Source organism: Rutidosis leptorrhynchoides, chromosome 4 (genome assembly GCF_046630445.1).
Source record: "Rutidosis leptorrhynchoides isolate AG116_Rl617_1_P2 chromosome 4, CSIRO_AGI_Rlap_v1, whole genome shotgun sequence".
Classification (NCBI taxonomy): Eukaryota; Viridiplantae; Streptophyta; class Magnoliopsida; order Asterales; family Asteraceae; genus Rutidosis; species Rutidosis leptorrhynchoides.
In genome coordinates this window covers 572,593,470-572,614,124 of record NC_092336.1, presented here as the reverse complement: position 1 = coordinate 572,614,124, position 20,655 = coordinate 572,593,470, and the positions used below count along the sequence as shown (strand labels likewise).

The following is a 20,655-nucleotide window of genomic DNA, read 5'->3' as shown; positions in this document are numbered from 1 at the left end:
AGCATAAAAGGAGAAGAAGAAGCACTCTTCACCAATAAGAAGAAAGCTATGTCTCGAAGACAAGAGGCGATGAAAGAAAGTAAGACATATGGGTGGAAGGGTCATCTAAAATCAAAAGGCAACGCTTCAGGGGGAGTTCAACAAGGAAGAAGAGATCATCGTCAACAATACGGGGAAAATGATAAGAGAAAGAATGGTGAATGCTTCAATTGTGGTAAGAAGGGTCATTTTGCTCGAGATTGTAGATTCCCAAGAAGGCGAACTTTCGAAGGAAATGTGGCCGCCGCAAGAGATGAGAAGAAAGAGGTCACATTCGAAGCATCCATTAATGAGGAAACATGGGATGCAGAAGCTGGACTCTCTGTTGAAGCTGACATAGATGATCAAGCTCTTACAACAACTTTAAAGTCAAAAATAAACTACAAAGATGATTGGATCATCGATTCTGGGTGCTCAAATCATATGACCAATGATGAAACGAAGCTGCAAGAAATGGAGGATTACAAAGGAAAAAGAGTCGTGTTGACAGCCAACAATTCAAGGTTGTCTATTTCTCACATTGGAAAGACAATAATTCCAAGTGAAGGTGACTCTCATAAGCTCTATCTCGAGAAGGTGTATCTTGTCCCTGGCCTAAAGAAGAATTTACTGTCAGTACCACAATTGACAGCAGAATGGAATTATGTGCTCTTTGGACCAGAAGATGTGTCCGTATTCAAGAGAGTAAAGGTGGTTGGCAATCTAATTATGCAAGGAAGAAGAATAGAGTCGGTTTATGTACTATCTGCTGAAACAGCATATGTGGATAAGACTCGAAAGAATGAGACGGCTGATCTGTGGCATGAACATCTTGGGCATGTGGGATACAATAAGTTAAAGGACATGATGGTGAAACGCATAGTAAATGGGCTTCCTCAAATTGATATCCGAACAGATACAATATGTGCTGGATGTCAATTTGGCAAAGCTCACCAATTGCCATTCAAGGAGTCAGCGCATCAGTCCAAGACACCACTAGAGCTCATACACTCAGATGTCTTCGGCCCAGTGAAACAAACATCACTTGGAGGTATGAAGTATATGGTGACATTCATTGATGACTTCTCAAGGTATGTATGGGTTTACTTCATGAAGGAAAAGTCGGAGACTTTTCAGAAGTTTAAAGAGTTCAAGAACAAGATAGAAAGTGAGCTCAATACTAAGATTCGATGCTTACGCACAGATAATGGAGGAGAATATTTATCAACCGAGTTCAACATCTATCTTGAGAAGCACAAGATCAGAAGGCAATTAACTTGCCCCAATACTCCACAGCAGAATGGAGTGGCGGAACGCAAGAATCGCCACCTTGCCGAAACTTGTCGAAGTATGCTTCATGGTAAGAATGTACCAGGTAGATTTTGGGCCGAATGTATGAGGACGGCGTCGTACGTGATTAACAGACTCCCACAAACAAAGTTGGGATATATTTCACCATATGAAAGATTATGGAAGATCAAACCAACCGTCAACCATCTCAAAGTTTTTGGATGTGTATGCTACGTCTTCGTGCCAGATCATCTACGAAGCAAATTTGAGAAGAAGGCAATTCGGTGCATTTTTGTCGGTTATGATGAATCAAGAAAAGGATGGAGATGTTGTGATCCAAATACCGGAAAGTGTCATACTTCAAGAAATGTGGTATTTGATGAAGCGTCTTCATGGTGGTCACCTCAAAAGATAGAGCTTCCAGAATCTCATGGATTAGAAGAAGGTCCAGAAGAAAAAGAAGAACATAAAGAGCACATATCGGATCCAATTAAAGAAGGAGATGGATCGTACTCTAAGGAAACGAGTCCATGGAAAACTGGGGTACATCAATCTACATTCGAAGAGGTTCGTCCAAGCCAAATGGATGCCGAGGAGCATGTGCAAGAATTACGGAGATCAACAAGGCCGAGGCAACCTAATCCGAGGTATGCCAATGCTGCTCATGTGGATGAATTAATACATATTGAGCCTTCCACTTATGAAGAAGCAGCACAAAGTCAAGAATGGCAGAAAGCGATGGAAAAAGAAATTAATGCACTAAAAGAAAACCAGACATGGAGTTTAGTTCCAAAGCCAAAAGATGTAAAACCAATATCTTGTAAATGGGTTTACAAGGTGAAGACTCGATCAGATGGCTCCATTGAAAGGTATAAAGCTCGACTTGTTGATAGAGGTTTTTCTCAACAATATGGGCTGGATTATGAAGAAACGTTTAGTCCAGTGGCGAAGATCACAACAATTCGAGCTCTACTAGCTTTGGCCGCTAGCAAATCTTGGAAGTTATGGCAGATGGATGTCAAGAACGCTTTCTTACATGGAGAACTTGACAAAGAAATTTATATGGAGCAACCAAGAGGCTTTGAGAACAAGTCCCATCCTGACCATGTCTGCAAATTAAAGAAAGCACTATACGGCTTGAAGCAGGCTCCAAGAGCTTGGTACGGGAAGATTGGCGAGTTCTTAGTACAAAGTGGTTTCACAGTTGCTCCTTCAGATTCTAGTTTATTTGTGAAACAAGATCAAGGAAAACTAGCCATAGTGCTAGTATATGTGGATGACTTAATCATCACGGGAGATCACTATGAGGAGATCCAAAGAACAAGAGAGAATCTGTCTATCAGATTTCATATGAAGGAGCTTGGAGAACTCAAACATTTTCTTGGACTCGAAATAGAGCAGAAAAGAGAAGGATTATTTCTGGGACAACAGAAATATGCGCGAGATCTTTTACAAAAGTACGGAATGCTTAATTGCAAACCTATCTCAACTCCGATGGATCCGAATACAAAACTACGAGCAGATGAAGGAAAAAGTCTTCAAGATGTTACCATGTATCGAAAGATGGTCGGAAGTCTTATTTATCTCACACTAAGCCGGCCAGATATATCTTATGCAGTTGGAGTGGTTAGTCGATACATGAGCAATCCGAAGAAGCCTCACCTTGATGTTGTACGACGCATCTTAAGGTATGTTAAAGGCACTATTAACTTTGGCATTTTGTACAAGAAAACAAAAGAATGTCACGTGACTGGATATTGTGACGCCGATTACGCTGGAGACTATGATACACGACGGTCAACAACTGGATACATGTTTAGTCTTGGATCAGGAGTAATATCATGGTGCAGCAAGAGACAACCAACAGTATCCTTGTCAAGCACTGAAGCAGAATATCGATCGGCATCGTCAGCAACACAAGAAATTACATGGTTGAAACAACTAATGGAAGATCTTCATCAATCAACAGACTATCAAGTAGAGCTTTTCTGCGATAACCTATCAGCTATACGTCTAGCATAGAATCCAGTCTTTCACGCAAGAACAAAACATATAGAAGTACACTATCACTATGTTCGCGAGAAGGTCCTTGAAGGGGAGATCAAGATGGTGCCAACAAAGACAGATGAACAGGTAGCATATATATTCACCAAGAGCCTAAGTAAACCGAAGTTTACAAAATTCAGAGAAGCACTTGGAATGGTCTGCAAGACATCGTTGGAAGAAAATTTGCATTGAGGGGGAGTGTTAAAATACAATGCAAATTTAGAATAATATGGAATTAGTAAATGTATATGGGTAAAATATCTAGATATTAATATGTATAAGAAAATATCTAGATATTAGAATATGAGAGAAAAATCTAGAAATTGAAATGTAAAAGAAAAATCTAGATATTTGTAGGTTGTAGAAATATCTAGATATTTATATATCCATGGAAATATCTAGGTTCTAGAATGTTCCATGGAGTAGTATAAATATGGGAGGAGATTTCATTTGTGGTGTGTGAAGTTGTGAGAGTGAAATAAGAAGTGAGTTGTGAAGAAGAGAAGAAAAGTGTGAGTTAGCGAAAGTAGAGAAGAGAAAGCTTGTAAGTAATATTGTAATTGTAATTTAATATAAGTGTTTTTGTTAAGTTTCCCGATCAAGCCTTAGTTTGTGTTTAAGTTCTTAGTGCACTTTTGTTGTTCTTATTATATGGTCGGCTCTGCCGCCTAAGTAATACATGGTCGGTTATACCGCCTAAAGATATATGGTCGACACTGTCGCCTAAGTACATTGTGCACTAAGGATTTATAAAATTAAAGGCTAACCAACGTCAAAGTGTTGGTGTAGTGAGTCTAGTATAGTCTAGGTCCTCTATAGTGGGTGTGTTGGGCTCGTCGAAGCTTCCAACAATTGGTATCAGAGCAGGTCGTTCGGGACCATTGCTAGTGGAGGTACTCATCGGTAAACGTTGGACGTTTACATCGTCTTGTTAACACCAAGGCCCTAAGGGAGATTCTGTCGGAGCACAGTTAGGAACTGTGAAAGCTCATCGGTCTGGGACCAAGCTTTTTAGACGTTGGACGTCATGATGGCAGATCTTGCAAGTACGAGCAGTGGAATCAAGAGTCTCAATAACCACAACTATGGTTATTGGCGAACTTGCATAGAATCCTACCTACAAGGACAGGATTTATGGGAAATAGTTACTGGCAGTGACACAACGCCTCCACCGAAAGAAAATGCTGAAGCCTTGAGAAAATGGAACATCAAGGCCGGGAAGGCTTTATTTATATTGAAGACTACAATCGAGGAGGATCTATTGGAGCACATCCGTGACGAGAAAACACCAAAGGCAGCTTGGGAAACTTTTGAAAAATTATTTTCAAAGAAGAATGAAGCACGCCTCCAGCTCTTGGAAAATGAGCTCGCGGGTATCTCACAAGGAAGTCTGTCTATTTCTCAGTATTTCACCAAGGTGAAATCAATTTGCCGTGAGATATCTCAACTTGCTCCTGAAGAGAAAGTGAGTGATGCAAGGATGAAGAGAATTATCATCCACGGCTTAAGATCCGAGTATAATGGATTTATAGCCGCTGTGAGAGGATGGCCTACTCAACCATCATTAATAGAGCTGGAGAATCTATTGGCTAATCAAGAGGCATTAGCCAAGCAGATGAATGAAGTGAGCATAAAAGGAGAAGAAGAAGCACTCTTCACCAATAAGAAGAAAGCTATGTCTCGAAGACAAGAGGCGATGAAAGAAAGTAAGACATATGGGTGGAAGGGTCATCTAAAATCAAAAGGCAACGCTTCAGGGGGAGCTCAACAAGGAAGAAGAGATCATCGTCAACAATACGGGGAAAATGATAAGAGAAAGAATGGTGAATGCTTCAATTGTGGTAAGAAGGGTCATTTTGCTCGAGATTGTAGATTCCCAAGAAGGCGAACTTTCGAAGGAAATGTGGCCGCCGCAAGAGATGAGAAGAAAGAGGTCACATTCGAAGCATCCATTAATGAGGAAACATGGGATGCAGAAGCTGGACTCTCTGTTGAAGCTGACATAGATGATCAAGCTCTTACAACAACTTTAAAGTCAAAAATAAACTACAAAGATGATTGGATCATCGATTCTGGGTGCTCAAATCATATGACCAATGATGAAACGAAGCTGCAAGAAATGGAGGATTACAAAGGAAAAAGAGTCGTGTTGACAGCCAACAATTCAAGGTTGTCTATTTCTCACATTGGAAAGACAATAATTCCAAGTGAAGGTGACTCTCATAAGCTCCATCTCGAGAAGGTGTATCTTGTCCCTGGCCTAAAGAAGAATTTACTGTCAGTACCACAATTGACAGCAGAATGGAATTATGTGCTCTTTGGACCAGAAGATGTGTCCGTATTCAAGAGAGTAAAGGTGGTTGGCAATCCAATTATGCAAGGAAGAAGAATAGAGTCGGTTTATGTACTATCTGCTGAAACAGCATATGTGGATAAGACTCGAAAGAATGAGACGGCTGATCTGTGGCATGAACGTCTTGGGCATGTGGGATACAATAAGTTAAAGGACATGATGGTGAAACGCATAGTAAATGGGCTTCCTCAAATTGGTATCCGAACAGATACAATATGTGCTGGATGTCAATTTGGCAAAGCTCACCAATTTCCATTCAAGGAGTCAGCGCATCAGTCCAAGACACCACTAGAGCTCATACACTCAGATGTCTTCGGCCCAGTGAAACAAACATCACTTGGAGGTATGAAGTATATGGTGACATTCATTGATGACTTCTCAAGGTATGTATGGGTTTACTTCATGAAGGAAAAGTCGGAGACTTTTCAGAAGTTTAAAGAGTTCAAGAACAAGATAGAAAGTGAGCTCAATACTAAGATTCGATGCTTACGCACAGATAATGGAGGAGAATATTTATCAACCGAGTTCAACATCTATCTTGAGAAGCACAAGATCAGAAGGCAATTAACTTGCCCCAATACTCCACAGCAGAATGGAGTGGCGGAACGCAAGAATCGCCACCTTGCCGAAACTTGTCGAAGTATGCTTCATGGTAAGAATGTACCAGGTAGATTTTGGGCCGAATGTATGAGGACGGCGTCGTACGTGATTAACAGACTCCCACAAACAAAGTTGGGATATATTTCACCATATGAAAGATTATGGAAGATCAAACCAACCGTCAACCATCTCAAAGTTTTTGGATGTGTATGCTACGTCTTCGTGCCAGATCATCTACGAAGCAAATTTGAGAAGAAGGCAATTCGGTGCATTTTTGTCGGTTATGATGAATCAAGAAAAGGATGGAGATGTTGTGATCCAAATACCGGAAAGTGTCACACTTCAAGAAATGTGGTATTTGATGAAGCGTCTTCATGGTGGTCACCTCAAAAGATAGAGCTTCCAGAATCTCATGGATTAGAAGAAGGTCCAGAAGAAAAAGAAGAACATAAAGAGCACATATCGGATCCAATTAAAGAAGGAGATGGATCGTACTCTAAGGAAACGAGTCCATGGAAAACTGGGGTACATCAATCTACATTCGAAGAGGTTCGTCCAAGCCAAATGGATGCCGAGGAGCATGTGCAAGAATTACGGAGACCAACAAGGCCGAGGCAACCTAATCCGAGGTATGCCAATGCTGCTCATGTGGATGAATTAATACATATTGAGCCTTCCACTTATGAAGAAGCAGCACAAAGTCAAGAATGGCAGAAAGCGATGGAAGAAGAAATTAATGCACTAAAAGAAAACCAGACATGGAGTTTAGTTCCAAAGCCAAAAGATGTAAAACCAATATCTTGTAAATGGGTTTACAAGGTGAAGACTCGATCAGATGGCTCCATTGAAAGGTATAAAGCTCGACTTGTTGCTAGAGGTTTTTCTCAACAATATGGGCTGGATTATGAAGAAACGTTTAGTCCAGTGGCGAAGATCACAACAATTCGAGCTCTACTAGCTTTGGCCGCTAGCAAATCTTGGAAGTTATGGCAGATGGATGTCAAGAACGCTTTCTTACATGGAGAACTTGACAAAGAAATTTATATGGAGCAACCAAGAGGCTTTGAGAACAAGTCCCATCCTGACCATGTCTGCAAATTAAAGAAAGCACTATACGGCTTGAAGCAGGCTCCAAGAGCTTGGTACGGGAAGATTGGCGAGTTCTTAGTACAAAGTGGTTTCACAGTTGCTCCTTCAGATTCTAGTTTATTTGTGAAACAAGATCAAGGAAAACTAGCCATAGTGCTAGTATATGTGGATGACTTAATCATCACGGGAGATCACTATGAGGAGATCCAAAGAACAAGAGAGAATCTGTCTATCAGATTTCATATGAAGGAGCTTGGAGAACTCAAACATTTTCTTGGACTCGAAATAGAGCAGAAAAGAGAAGGATTATTTCTGGGACAACAGAAATATGCGCGAGATCTTTTACAAAAGTACGGAATGCTTAATTGCAAACCTATCTCAACTCCGATGGATCCGAATACAAAACTACGAGCAGATGAAGGAAAAAGTCTTCAAGATGTTACCATGTATCGAAAGATGGTCGGAAGTCTTATTTATCTCACACTAAGCCGGCCAGATATATCTTATGCAGTTGGAGTGGTTAGTCGATACATGAGCAATCCGAAGAAGCCTCACCTTGATGTTGTACGACGCATCTTAAGGTATGTTAAAGGCACTATTAACTTTGGCATTTTGTACAAGAAAACAAAAGAATGTCACGTGACTGGATATTGTGACGCCGATTACGCTGGAGAATATGATACACGACGGTCAACAACTGGATACATGTTTAGTCTTGGATCAGGAGTAATATCATGGTGCAGCAAGAGACAACCAACAGTATCCTTGTCAAGCACTGAAGCAGAATATCGATCGGCATCGTCAGCAACACAAGAAATTACATGGTTGAAACAACTAATGGAAGATCTTCATCAATCAACAGACCATCAAGTAGAGCTTTTCTGCGATAACCTATCAGCTATACGTCTAGCAGAGAATCCAGTCTTTCACGCAAGAACAAAACATATAGAAGTACACTATCACTATGTTCGCGAGAAGGTCCTTGAAGGGGAGATCAAGATGGTGCCAACAAAGACAGATGAACAGGTAGCATATATATTCACCAAGAGCCTAAGTAAACCGAAGTTTACAAAATTCAGAGAAGCACTTGGAATGGTCTGCAAGACATCGTTGGAAGAAAATTTGCATTGAGGGGGAGTGTTAAAATACAATGCAAATTTAGAATAATATGGAATTAGTAAATGTATATGGGTAAAATATCTAGATATTAATATATATAAGAAAATATCTAGATATTAGAATATGAGAGAAAAATCTAGAAATTGAAATGTAAAAGAAAAATCTAGATATTTGTAGGTTGTAGAAATATCTAGATATTTATATATCCATGGAAATATCTAGGTTCTAGAATGTTCCATGGAGTAGTATAAATATGGGAGGAGATTTCATTTGTGGTGTGTGAAGTTGTGAGAGTGAAATAAGAAGTGAGTTGTGAAGAAGAGAAGAAAAGTGTGAGTTAGCGAAAGTAGAGAAGAGAAAGCTTGTAAGTAATATTGTAATTGTAATTTAATATAAGTGTTTTTGTTAAGTTTCTCGATCAAGCCTTAGTTTGTGTTTAAGTTCTTAGTGCACTTTTGTTGTTCTTATTATATGGTCGGCTCTGCCGCCTAAGTAATACATGGTCGGTTATACCGCCTAAAGATATATGGTCGACACTGTCGCCTAAGTACATTGTGCACTAAGGATTTATAAAATTAAAGGCTAACCAACGTCAAAGTGTTGGTGTAGTGAGTCTAGTATAGTCTAGGTCCTCTATAGTGGGTGTGTTGGGCTCGTCGAAGCTTCCAACAGTGTGTGCAAATATTCGAACCCGCATCTCCCGTGTGATAAGACTGCGTCAATCCACTACACCACATTCACAATTATATTAATTTAAATTATATATGATTTATATATTTTTTTTTTTTTTGAAATGACTATTGAACATGTATTTTTTTTTAAAATTAAATCGTGAATTTTTTAAATAATTTAGCCATTAATTTCAATTGATTCTCGTCCCTCACCGGGTACCTCAACAAGTGGTAATCTTCACCGGAAAACATTCATATTTTTGTGAGAAGCTAATCTGAAGGATATTGGCGGTACTTATTTATTTAACACCTACAAAAACGGAGAAAACAAACCGTTAAAAATGGACGAAATGGAGGAATCATGTTTGTCGTTTGAACAATTGCATTTTAACAAAAGTTTCATAAACTATGCCTGATCAATCCACATATCTTCAAGACACGATGCGATGTTAATCAACTTTACTATTCGATTCAAATAATTAACAATGGAAGCATTAACAGAGTGTATCGATTTAATCATAAAAAATCCAAATCAATATTCCTGCAAAATCGCATGGCTTTGCAAACGATGTCCGTCATCGGAATCACTCCTTTCCGGTTGCCCTTGCATTTCACGTTCTCAACTCAACGCCGTTCTCGCAACCGCCAGATTCATCTCACTGTGTCATAATTACGACGATACAAACCCTAGAATGACCGTTTTAGCATTCATTCGTTCAATTCCGTCGTCATTTACCCAATCATTCTGGCCTACATCATTTACAACCGCTTCAATAACTTTATTTTACAATGATTTCTTATCGTACGTCGTAAAAGCGGCCGATCATTATCAGGATTTCAATACTGATGTTGCTGGTTTTATGGGAGGTATTGTGTTTGCTGCACTGGATGATTTTAGTTTTAATAACAATAATAATAATAATGGAGCTAGTAGTGATTTAGGTATATCTAAGGCTTTTTTATACGCGTTGTCCGAAAGTTTTCCGCAGATTGTTCCATTAGATGCGAATAAACTAGTTACTAGGCTACTTGATGTTCCTTTTTCGAGTGTTGATGTAAGTGGTTCGAGTGGTGCTAATAATATGGATGGAGTGAGTACTCCAGCTAATGTAGATAGTAAAGGTGTTTCGTATTTTAAAGACGAGTCTATTGAGTGTTTGGAGAAACAGGAGATCGCATTGAAGTTGATAGAACGCGTTCTTGATAAAGTTCAGATTGATTCTAATCTTCTGGAACAGATACGCCTTATCGCTAAGGAGCAAATGCGGTTGATGATTTCATTTCTGAAGGTATAACAACTTAATGTAGAAACTATCCTTGCTTTATAACAACTACTAGTGAAAACAGATTATGTAAATTGGTGTTTTGATGGCAGATAAGGAAGCATGACTGGACAGAGCAGGGTTCTTCACTGAAAGCTAGAATTAATTTAAAGCTTTCTGTTTATAAGGCTGCTGCTAAATTAAAATATAGAAGCCATGTCATATCTGATTCAGATGGGAAGTTATCGAAGAAGCTGTTGCATGGGGCTCTTGCGTTGCTGGTAGAAGCAGCCGAAGCTTGTCTTTACTCAGTGTGGCGTAGGATGAGAACATGTGAAGATCTTTTCGACACATTGCTTGATGGAATCTCCAAAATTGCTTTTACACGTGGAGGTCATCTACTAAGGGTTCTACTTATCCGGTTTAAGCAGCTTGTGCTAATTACATGTGCTCAGGTTTATATTATTTAGTTATTGATTAAATGCATGCTGGTTTGTGTTACTTTAGTTTGATTATTTATATGCGTTATGATTCTTTGAATAGACCGAGACTTGGGAATGTAGCCAGGGAGCTATGTTAGATAGTGTTTTGAAGACAAGTTGTGAGATAATTGAGTATGGTTGGAACAAAGACCGTACCCCGGTTGATACATTTATCATGGGATTGGCTACAAGTATTCGCGAACACAATGATTATGAGGAAAAGGTTTGTTTTACTCTTTTAACTTATGATGATCTTGCATTTATATAACAATGTGAGATACCTTGAAACTATTATATAATTACTTTTTGTATATACCATTTCAGGATGCTAAAGAGAAGAAGGCTGTGCCTGTTGTACAGCTCAACGTTATCCGATTACTTGCAGAGCTAAATGTACAAGTTAACAAGTCTGAAGTGGTTGACACAATATTGCCCTTATTCATTGAATATTTAGAGGAGGGTGATGCTTCAACACCTAGCTTGTTGCGCCTCCGGGTATGAACAGTAATTGATAAATAAATAAATAAATAAATCACTTTTTAGGTGGTGAGTAAAAATTTTGTTTGTTGAGTCACTGCAGATTCTTGATGCGGTTTCTCGTATGGCAAGTTTAGGGTTTGAGAAGTCGTATCGTGAAGTTGTGGTGTTAATGATGAGGAGTTACATGAGCAAACTGTCCTCCATTGGATCTGCAGAAAGTAATACATTGCCAGAAGAAGCCAATACAGAACGTCTTGAGGTATGTATGTTGGAAATGTTTTTGTTTATTTGATTTATATTTATTGTAGTTAGTTAATCTAGGCAGAAAACATAGCATGTACTATCAGAATTAAACTGTCAAAGAACAATAACGTTTATATTTTGAAACATAATATCATCTTAGATAGATGCTCACTAGTTCAATTAAATTCTAGACTCTTCCTGCAGGATTTCAATTGATAGCTAGAGGCATTACAGACAATAAACTACGAGCCGACTACCGTCATCGCCTGTTATCGTTATGTTCAGATGTGGGCTTGGCTGCTGAGTCCAAAAGCGGAAGGTATGAGTTATTTAAATCCGTTTCATGTTAATATGTTGGCATGAAGTTATATAAAACTAACGTATATTTTTTTTTTGTATAAATTGCAGCTGTGGTGCTGATTTTATGGGGCCTTTACTTCCTGCTGTGGCTGAAATATGTTCTGATTTTGATCCGACGATGGATGTTGAACCTTCACTTATGAAGCTATTTCGTAATCTATGGTTCTATATTGCACTGTTTGGTTTAGCACCTCCCGTGTTAAATTCTTCAAAGTCAAATCCTACAACATCAGTCAGTGCAGGGAGCTCAACCGCAGTTTCTTTACAAGCTGTAAATGGGCCCTACATGTGGAATCCTCAGTGGTCTTCTGCTGTTCAACGTATTTCTCAAGGGACCCCACCCCTGGTGAGTTGATTTGACTTTAAAGTCCAAATATTTAATGTATTGTTCTGGCTTCTGACATGATGATAGTTTTCTGGAAACTTCAGTTTGCTTAAATGATTCATTGTGCTTGTTTTTGCAATACATTGTACATTCACGTATGTGAGATAACAACAATCAAAATTACTGTTTGTTTATTTGACTGTGGATCTATTGTTTTGTCAGGTTGTTAGCTCTGTAAAATGGCTTGAAGACGAGTTAGAACTTAATGCACTTCATAAACCTGGAAGTCGCAGAGGCAGCGGAAATGAAAAAGCTGCTGCAAGTCAAAGAGCAGCACTTTCTGCTGCTTTAGGAGGCCGTGTTGAGGTTGGCGCAATGAGCACCATTTCAGGTATAAAATAACTGAAATCAATTCGATATAATTATCTATTTTTTTAGGAAGATTATTGGTTCACTTGTGTTTGCAATTAGTTTTTACAGTAATATTCTTGGTTGAAATTTTCAGGAGTGAAGGCAACTTATCTTCTTGCAGTTGCAATTTTGGAAATAATACGGTTCAGAAGCAACGGTGGACTTTTGAACTGTAGTTCTAATTCTAAGGCATCTAGAAGTGCATTTAGTTGCGCTTTTGAGTATCTCAAAAGTCCAAATCTTGTGCCTGCTGTTTTTCAGTGCTTAACGGCCACTGTCCACTGTGCTTTTGACACATCATTATCATGGCTGGTAAATTGTTTAATTAATTGATGGAGTTCCATCCTTTAATTGATGTCACAAAAACTCAACTATAGAACTTGCAACCTAACATACATGGTTACAGGAGGATCAAATATTTGAGACGGGGCATGCCACGGATGTTCGAGAGTCAACTCTTGCTGTCCACGCATGTTTTTTCATCAAGAGTTTGTCTCAAAGAGACGAACACATTCGAGAAGTGTCAGTTAAACTCTTATCTCAACTGAGAGATAGATTTCCGCAGGTACATTGCTTACTTTGCAAAATTAATACTCCTTAAATCAATGTTTGCTCTTCTCTTTGTTCTTATTTTGTACAATCATTTAAGTATGTGATCATATGTTGCAGATATTGTGGAATTCATCTTGTCAGGATTTTCTTCTATTTTCTGTACATAATGACCCACCTTCTGGTATTGTTAGTGATCCTGCTTGGATAGCTTCCGTTCGATCTTTGTACCAAAAAATTGTACGTGAATGGATTATTATTTCTCTGTCACATGCTCCTTGCACCAGCCAAGGACTTCTCCAGGTATGTGTCCCATGTTCAGGCAATATAGGCCAGACATTTTGCTTTTGTTTTTTCATACGCGAATGATTTCATTTGTTAAAAGAACTGAAATAGAAAAGGGAACATTTGAATTGGGTGGATTCTTGGTTCTGTGTTTTGAAACTGGTTATCTGCTTGTTGTGACTTCAATTTGCAAGTATCATTTTCTTAATATGTGGACTAACAGAGTCTGTTTCTGGTTATCTTACCTAAACCCTTTAAGACTTCACTTACCATTTGACAAGAGTACAAGACAATATTTCTTTTAATTATTTTCAAAAAATGTCCTTTTTGGTTTTTAAAATTTGTCAAACACTGAAACAATTGATCATCTGTTTATTTCATTTCTAAAAGCTAAAACATCTTCAAATACCATATCCTACAAACCATTTTATAGAGTTGATAATCTGATCATGATTATCACAATTTCACGCAATCACTTATAAATCACACATCTTTTTGAAGGTACAAACTATTTCAGCTTGACTTATATTATACTGTTTCAGGAACAACTTTGTAAAGCAAACGTGTGGCAAAGGGCACAGCCTACAACGGATGTCGTTTCTCTTTTATCTGAGATACGGATCGGTACTGGCAAAAGTGATTGCTGGACAGGGACCAAAACTGCAAATATTCCTGCAGTGATGGCTGCAGCAGCTGCTTCATCAGGGGGAAATCTTAACTTAACGGAAGCGTTTAATCTGGAAGTTCTTAGCACAGCTATCGTTAGTGCAACCGTCAAATGTAACCACTCTGGAGAAATTGCTGGTATGACAAGATTGTATGAGAATATGGAGAAAGCGGATGATGACTTTGAAGCTGCACCATCTTCTAGCCCTAGTGGTCTTTCAAGATTGATATCTGGAGCATTTCCTCAAGCACCACAACCTAAAAAGGAATCATTTGGTTCGATATTACTGAATAAATTTGTACGGCTTATTCAAAAGTTTGTTTTCAGTGCTGAGAAAGGTGGTGAGGTGGACAAGTCTTCTTTTAGAGAAACTTGTTCTCAGGCAGCTGCATTGCTTCTATCAACTCTGGTAAACATATAAGTAATTAATGTCTGTTAATTTGGTATTATGTATAATATCTAAATGTGGTAAGATGGGAGGATTTGGCAGATTTGATAACGGGTCACGATGGGTACTGGTTTAAACAGGTCAAAACGGGTCGGGCCTGATTGGGTTGAACTGCAAGCACTTTTCTGTCCATTTGGTAACTGTGATTACAGAAAAGTGTATTTTCAATAATAATCCAAGTCTATGAATATACCCATTCAGGTGGTTTTATGCATCAAAATCAAACTTTTAACGACAGACTACTCATTTGATATGTTCCTCTTTTAGAATTTCAGCTACATATATCTTGCTCTGCCCTTTTGGAAATAACTGACAACCCATATCAACCCATTTATAAGTAAATGGGGTCAAAATTGCCACCTCTAATATCCATATTTGCTTAAGAATTGTCGTGTCAAAATATTCAGGACTCAGATTCCAAAACGAATGTAGAGAGCTTTTCGCAACTCCTGCGTCTTCTTTGCTGGTGTCCGGCTTACATTTCCACAATCGATGCAATGGAGACTGGTATATTCATTTGGACTTGGTTAGTTTCCGCTGCTCCTCAATTAGGCCCTGTGGTCCTTGCAGAGCTTGTTGATGCATGGTTGTGGACGATAGATACAAAACGAGGTCTATTTGCATCTGACACGAGGTATTCAGGGCCAGCTGCAAAGTTAAGACCTCATCTATCACCTGGTGAACCAGAATCACCACCTGAAAAAGACCCTGTTCAACAAATTCAAGCACATAAGCTTTGGATTGGGTTTTTCATTGATCGTTTCGAGGTTAGAATATTTCGGTTTGCAGCTTTTATTAAACTATACATAATTACTGAGATAGTCCCGTGGTTTCACTCAAATTGCTGAAATAGTCCCTAGGTTTTTTTATCTACTTGGTCCTCGTGGTTTTCAAAATGTTGCTGAGATGGTCCTTCTGTTACCTAGATAGTCCCTGTGGTTTCACCAAATTGCCTAAACCACAGGGACTATCTCAGTAACAAAAGGACCATCTTGGCAACATTTTGAAAACCACGAGGACTATCTCGGTAAAAAAAACCCCTAGGGATTATTTCAGAAATTTGGGTGAAACTGGTGAAACCACAGGGTCTATCTCAGTAACAAAAGGACCATCTCAGCAATATTTAAAAATCACTAGGACTATCTCGGTTAAAAAAAACCCTAGGGTCTATTTCAGCAATTTGGGTGAAACCACAGGGACTATCTCAGTAATTATGTCATTAAACTATAATAAGATGTCAATGTGGGTGCATTTTTGTGATGCCTTATGCAGGTTGTGCAGCATGATAGTATGGTACAGCTTTTGCTACTTGGCAGGATGTTACAAATGACTACAAAACTTCCATGGAAATTTTCACACCATCCTGCTGCTGCTGGTACATTTTTCACTGTAATGTTGCTTGGCTTGAAATATTGCTCGTGCCAATATCGGGGCAGTCTACAAAAAATTAGAATGGGAATTCAGCTACTGGAAGACGGGATTTATCGGTATGTTTACATTCAATTTATGACCTTTTCTTTATATTAACTGGTGGTTTTGACTTTCGTGTAATCTTACAGGGCCGCGTTAGGTTGGTTTGCTCATGAACCTGAATGGTATGAATCTGTTCAAGGAAATTTTGCACATAGTGAAGCTCAATCTGTTTCTACATTTGTCCAATTTCTCCAAAATCAACAAACCGATTCAAGAGGACCGGGTGAAAATGGGAGCTCTTTAGTTAATATGGTAAGATAGTGATGTTACTTGTTGTTCATTTATCAGATCATTGCTCTCTTACAGAACATTTTTTCTTAGTTTTAATTGCTAATGGCAGAACGATAAGTGTCACCCTGTTTGGGGACCAATGGAGAACTATGCAGCTGGTAGAGAGAAGAGGAAACAGTTACTTTTAATGCTATGCCAACATGAAGCTGATAGGCTCGAAGTTTGGGCTCAACCTGTTAACTCCAAGTGATTTCACAAACATCAGTTTTATATAATATGACCTTTATTTTTTATATTTATTAAACATTTGATATTATATTCTTATCTGTTCTAGAGAGAGCGCATATTCCAAACTTAGATTTAGCGCAGATAAATGGGTCGAGTATGCTAGAACTGCATTTGCTGTTGATCCCCGGATTGCTTTCTCTTTGGGTGCAAGGTTTCCAACTAACTCTTTTCTAAAGGCTGAAATTACTCAGTTGGTTCAGGTCAGCTATATCTATTAATGTTTTAAGTATTAAAAAAGTCTACTTATCATATATTTTCAGTTACATTTTTTGTTTATACTTACAGTCACATATATTGGAGATTCGTAACATCCCAGAGGCTTTACCATATTTTGTAACCCCTTCAGCCGTGGATGAAAATTCTCCCCTTTTGCAACAATTACCATACTGGGCAGCTTGCTCAATTACACAAGCTCTAGAGTTTTTTACACCAGCATATAAAGGCCACCCACGTGTTATGGCTTACATTCTTCGGGTACTTGAGTCTTACCCTCCCTCCAAAGTAACTTTTTTCATGCCCCAGCTCATTCAAGCTTTGAGGTATGATGATGAGGTGAGTATTCAAAAGATTTGTTATGTTGTATACTTTTAAAAAATCCCACCACAACCTTTTACAAGACGGTTCCCTTTACACTTGCTTATATATAAAAAATGCATCAATTTTCAGTTGTTGGTTGAAGCTTACTTGCTTAGAGCTGCTCAAAGGAGTGACGTGTTCGCTCATATCCTAATCTGGCAGTTACAGGTCAGTAATAAATACATTCATTTTAACTAATCTTCGGATATAAGGTTATAATTTCACGAGGATCTTGGTGTGTTTATTGATGTTAGGGCGAGACTTGTGCACCAGAGGGAGGTAAAGAAGCAATCACAGCAAAGGTACTTTATAAATTTTTACAGTGTTGTCTATGCAGAAAATAAAAAAGAGGGCCAATGGAAACTGTGTATCATGTTTATTTGATTTACCATTTTGCCCTTTTCAGACTGAAGAATTTCTGGCTCTGCTGCCAGTGGTTAGAGAACACATCATTGACGGTTTCGGTCCTGAAGCCCGTGACGTGTTCCGCAGAGAATTCGATTTCTTTGAAAAAGTGACATCTATATCAGGTGTTCTCTATCCACTTCCGAAAGAAGAAAGGAGAGCTGGCATTAAGAGGTATCTTTTTATTTCAAGTATAAATATAAATACAATGCTGTAATTAAGTTTTATCAGTTATTAATAACTCCGTAAATGATGCGGATACAGGGAGTTGGAAAAAATTCAGTTGGATGGTGAAGACCTTTATCTACCTACAGCTCCTAATAAACTTGTCAAGGGTATTCAGGTGAATAGTGGAATCCCGTTGCAGTCGGCAGCAAAAGTCCCAATTATGATCACTTTTGATGTGGCTGATAAAGACGGTGACCCTAATGATATAAAACCTCAAGCTTGTATTTTTAAGGCAAGTGTTACTACACTTGAACCTCTACTATAAGTTATTACAAATAAATCAAAACAGATTTCATACATGCATATACCACGTGATTAAATGAGCTTATTTATGCAGGTCGGAGATGACTGTAGACAAGATGTACTTGCTTTACAAGTGATTTCACTTCTAAGAGATATATTTGGAGCAATTGGACTAAATCTTTATTTGTATCCGTACGGAGTTCTTCCAACTGACCCAGAGAGAGGAATAATTGAGGTGACTAATTAATTTTTTTGATATAATATCTATGCATTAAGTTTTGCACTTATATCTTGATCTTCTAGTTGTCATTTCAGAAACTTAACAGATGTCTGTAATTGTGTCCCTGCAGGTTGTGCCAAATTCGCGCAGTAGAAGTCAGATGGGTGAAACAACTGATGGTGGTTTGTATGAAATATTTCAACAAGATTTCGGTCCAGTTGGTTCTCCAACGTTTGAAGCAGCCCGTGAAAATTTCATAGTCAGCAGTGCCGGTTACGCTGTTGCGAGTCTGTTGCTTCAACCGAAGGATCGGCATAATGGAAATCTTTTATTTGATAAGTAAGCTTAAGTAGTAAAGAGTGTGCTAATTTTAGTCTTTATTATAACTACTCATTGTATTGTATGTATGAATTTAGTAATTAAGTTGTGTGTTCATGTGTTGTTGTATAAGTTGTGACATGAAGTCTTGTGGTTGCAGTGAAGGTAGGCTCGTACACATTGATTTTGGTTTCATCCTGGAGACATCACCTGGTGGGAATATGCGGTTTGAGAGTGCCCATTTCAAGCTGAGTCATGAGATGACTCAGTTGCTCGATCCATCTGGTGCCATGAAAAGTGATACTTGGCATTTGTTTGAAAGGTAAGACCATAGTAGGACGTAGGTCATCAGTTACTAGTCGACTGCATATTTGTCTTTCTTTTTCCTGACTTTTAAATATATAAAAGGTAAAAGGTAGAAGGTTTTTCCGTGTTCGGGCTACCCGGGAGGGAGAGTAATCAGACCCCATATGTATATGGGGTTTTAAGCATTTTAGATACACTTTGGGTAACTTTGAACCCGTTTGATACATATACATCTTTTAGCTGATCTTCTAAAATTTGACCCGTAAGAGGCACAATATAACCCCAATCGACATGTTTACCAATAAGTGGTCGAAATTGATGTTGTATGCCTACTATTCAAATATCTTAAATGCCACTTGACAGGGACAATAGAGGAATGCTATGAACTTCACATAGTATTATCAATGCTTTATATGATTACACGTGAACGAAAGATAAAAAGTTTTTATTTTTATTAAAATAAAAGCTTACTAAAAGAAAGCCTTCCATTTTTTTGGCTTAACTAAATATGATTTATTTATTTTATCTCTGAACAGAGGTGTTCCTTTCTATCTATGGAGTATTAATTAAGTAATCTTCTTCAGTGCAACATTATGCCTTTAATAGAGTTATAGCATAACCTTAGCTGGATTACTAACCCTATGTTGTGAATAATGTGTTTATATCAGTTTGTGCGTTAAGGGGTACCTTTCTGCCCGTCGGCACATGAATGGGATTATAAACACGGTATTGATGATGGTAGAAAGTGGGTTACCCTGCTTTAGCAGAGGAGATCCCATTGGGAACTTAAGAAAGAGATTTCGTCCAGAAATGAGCGAACGAGAAGCAGCAAATCACATGATCCACATATGCGCTGACGCCTATAATAAATGGACTACTGCTGGTTATGATTTAATTCAGTATTTGCAACAAGGCATTGAAAAGTGAACAATGCATGTACATACATTTGAGATCATTTTTGCAGTTTTCAAAATTGGATTCTTTTCAGCAGGTTAGTATCATTTTTATTTGTTTTTTACTTTTTATATTTACCAAGGTGAGTGCAGAACTTGTTACATTCTTAGCTTTCTCTTTCCTCTTTTTGTGTTTGGTTGTTATCGAATGGTTAAGTTTCTTCATAATATACGTTACATAGTCAGACACTCGGAAAAAGTAGGAGAGGAAAACTACAAGATAACTACATTAACAGTGACTATTACGATCCAATATGTGTACAATCTTCTTTCCTCAAGATCTGTCCAAAAATTATCATTTTTTTTCTCATTCAATGGACCACTGTATCACCCGTAAAAAACACATATTTATGGACCAATAAATTTGTTAAAGTTTTCTCAATTATCGTCCTTTTAAAGTTTGTTTATTGTTGAACCACATATTTATGGACCAACAGTTATCAATTGGCAAAAATGACAAATTCATCTGACACTAAAACCCACACAAAACGATCATGTTTTTGGTACGTAATAGTAGATATGGAAATAAAAAGAGTGATTGAACCAAAATTCATTTGACCCCCAACTTTTTCTTAAAGAAACACGACTTTCAATTATACAAATTACTGAACTTACTTGAATACGTAGAAACATTAAATAATTTAACTTTAAAACTTATATACGGAGAGTATTATATAATATTATTCCCACAATTTGTTTCTTCTTATAGAACTATA

At 38.1% G+C, this 20,655-nt stretch overlaps 1 protein-coding gene across 1 annotated transcript; it reads left to right on the top strand.

Annotated features, from left to right (window-relative positions):
• The first annotated feature begins 9,671 nt into the window (after nt 1-9,671).
• LOC139842800 (phosphatidylinositol 4-kinase alpha 1-like) lies at nt 9,672-20,017 on the top strand. The gene is made up of 26 exons (XM_071832905.1): nt 9,672-10,475; nt 10,562-10,882; nt 10,992-11,153; nt 11,255-11,425; nt 11,511-11,669; nt 11,845-11,972; nt 12,062-12,359; nt 12,561-12,729; nt 12,844-13,061; nt 13,156-13,314; nt 13,419-13,601; nt 14,126-14,659; nt 15,106-15,465; nt 15,971-16,185; nt 16,258-16,423; nt 16,512-16,648; nt 16,737-16,890; nt 16,976-17,242; nt 17,357-17,434; nt 17,521-17,568; nt 17,673-17,845; nt 17,936-18,131; nt 18,237-18,377; nt 18,493-18,701; nt 18,841-19,002; nt 19,655-20,017. The coding sequence occupies exons 1-26, from the start codon at nt 9,672-9,674 to the stop codon at nt 19,911-19,913; spliced, it is 5,871 nt and encodes a 1,956-aa protein (XP_071689006.1). The 3' UTR covers nt 19,914-20,017.
• Nucleotides 20,018-20,655: the final 638 nt, after the last annotated feature.

Bases quoted from the DNA above. Each gene is read 5' to 3' on its own strand.
- LOC139842800 (XM_071832905.1), top strand. From the start codon at position 9,672: ATGGAAGCATTAACAGAGTGTATCGATTTAATCATAAAAAATCCAAAT. The intron at 16,186-16,257 runs GTATGTTTACAT...GTAATCTTACAG, and splicing joins CTGGAAGACGGGATTTATCG to GGCCGCGTTAGGTTGGTTTG. The intron at 19,003-19,654 runs GTAAGACCATAG...TGTTTATATCAG, and splicing joins ACTTGGCATTTGTTTGAAAG to TTTGTGCGTTAAGGGGTACC.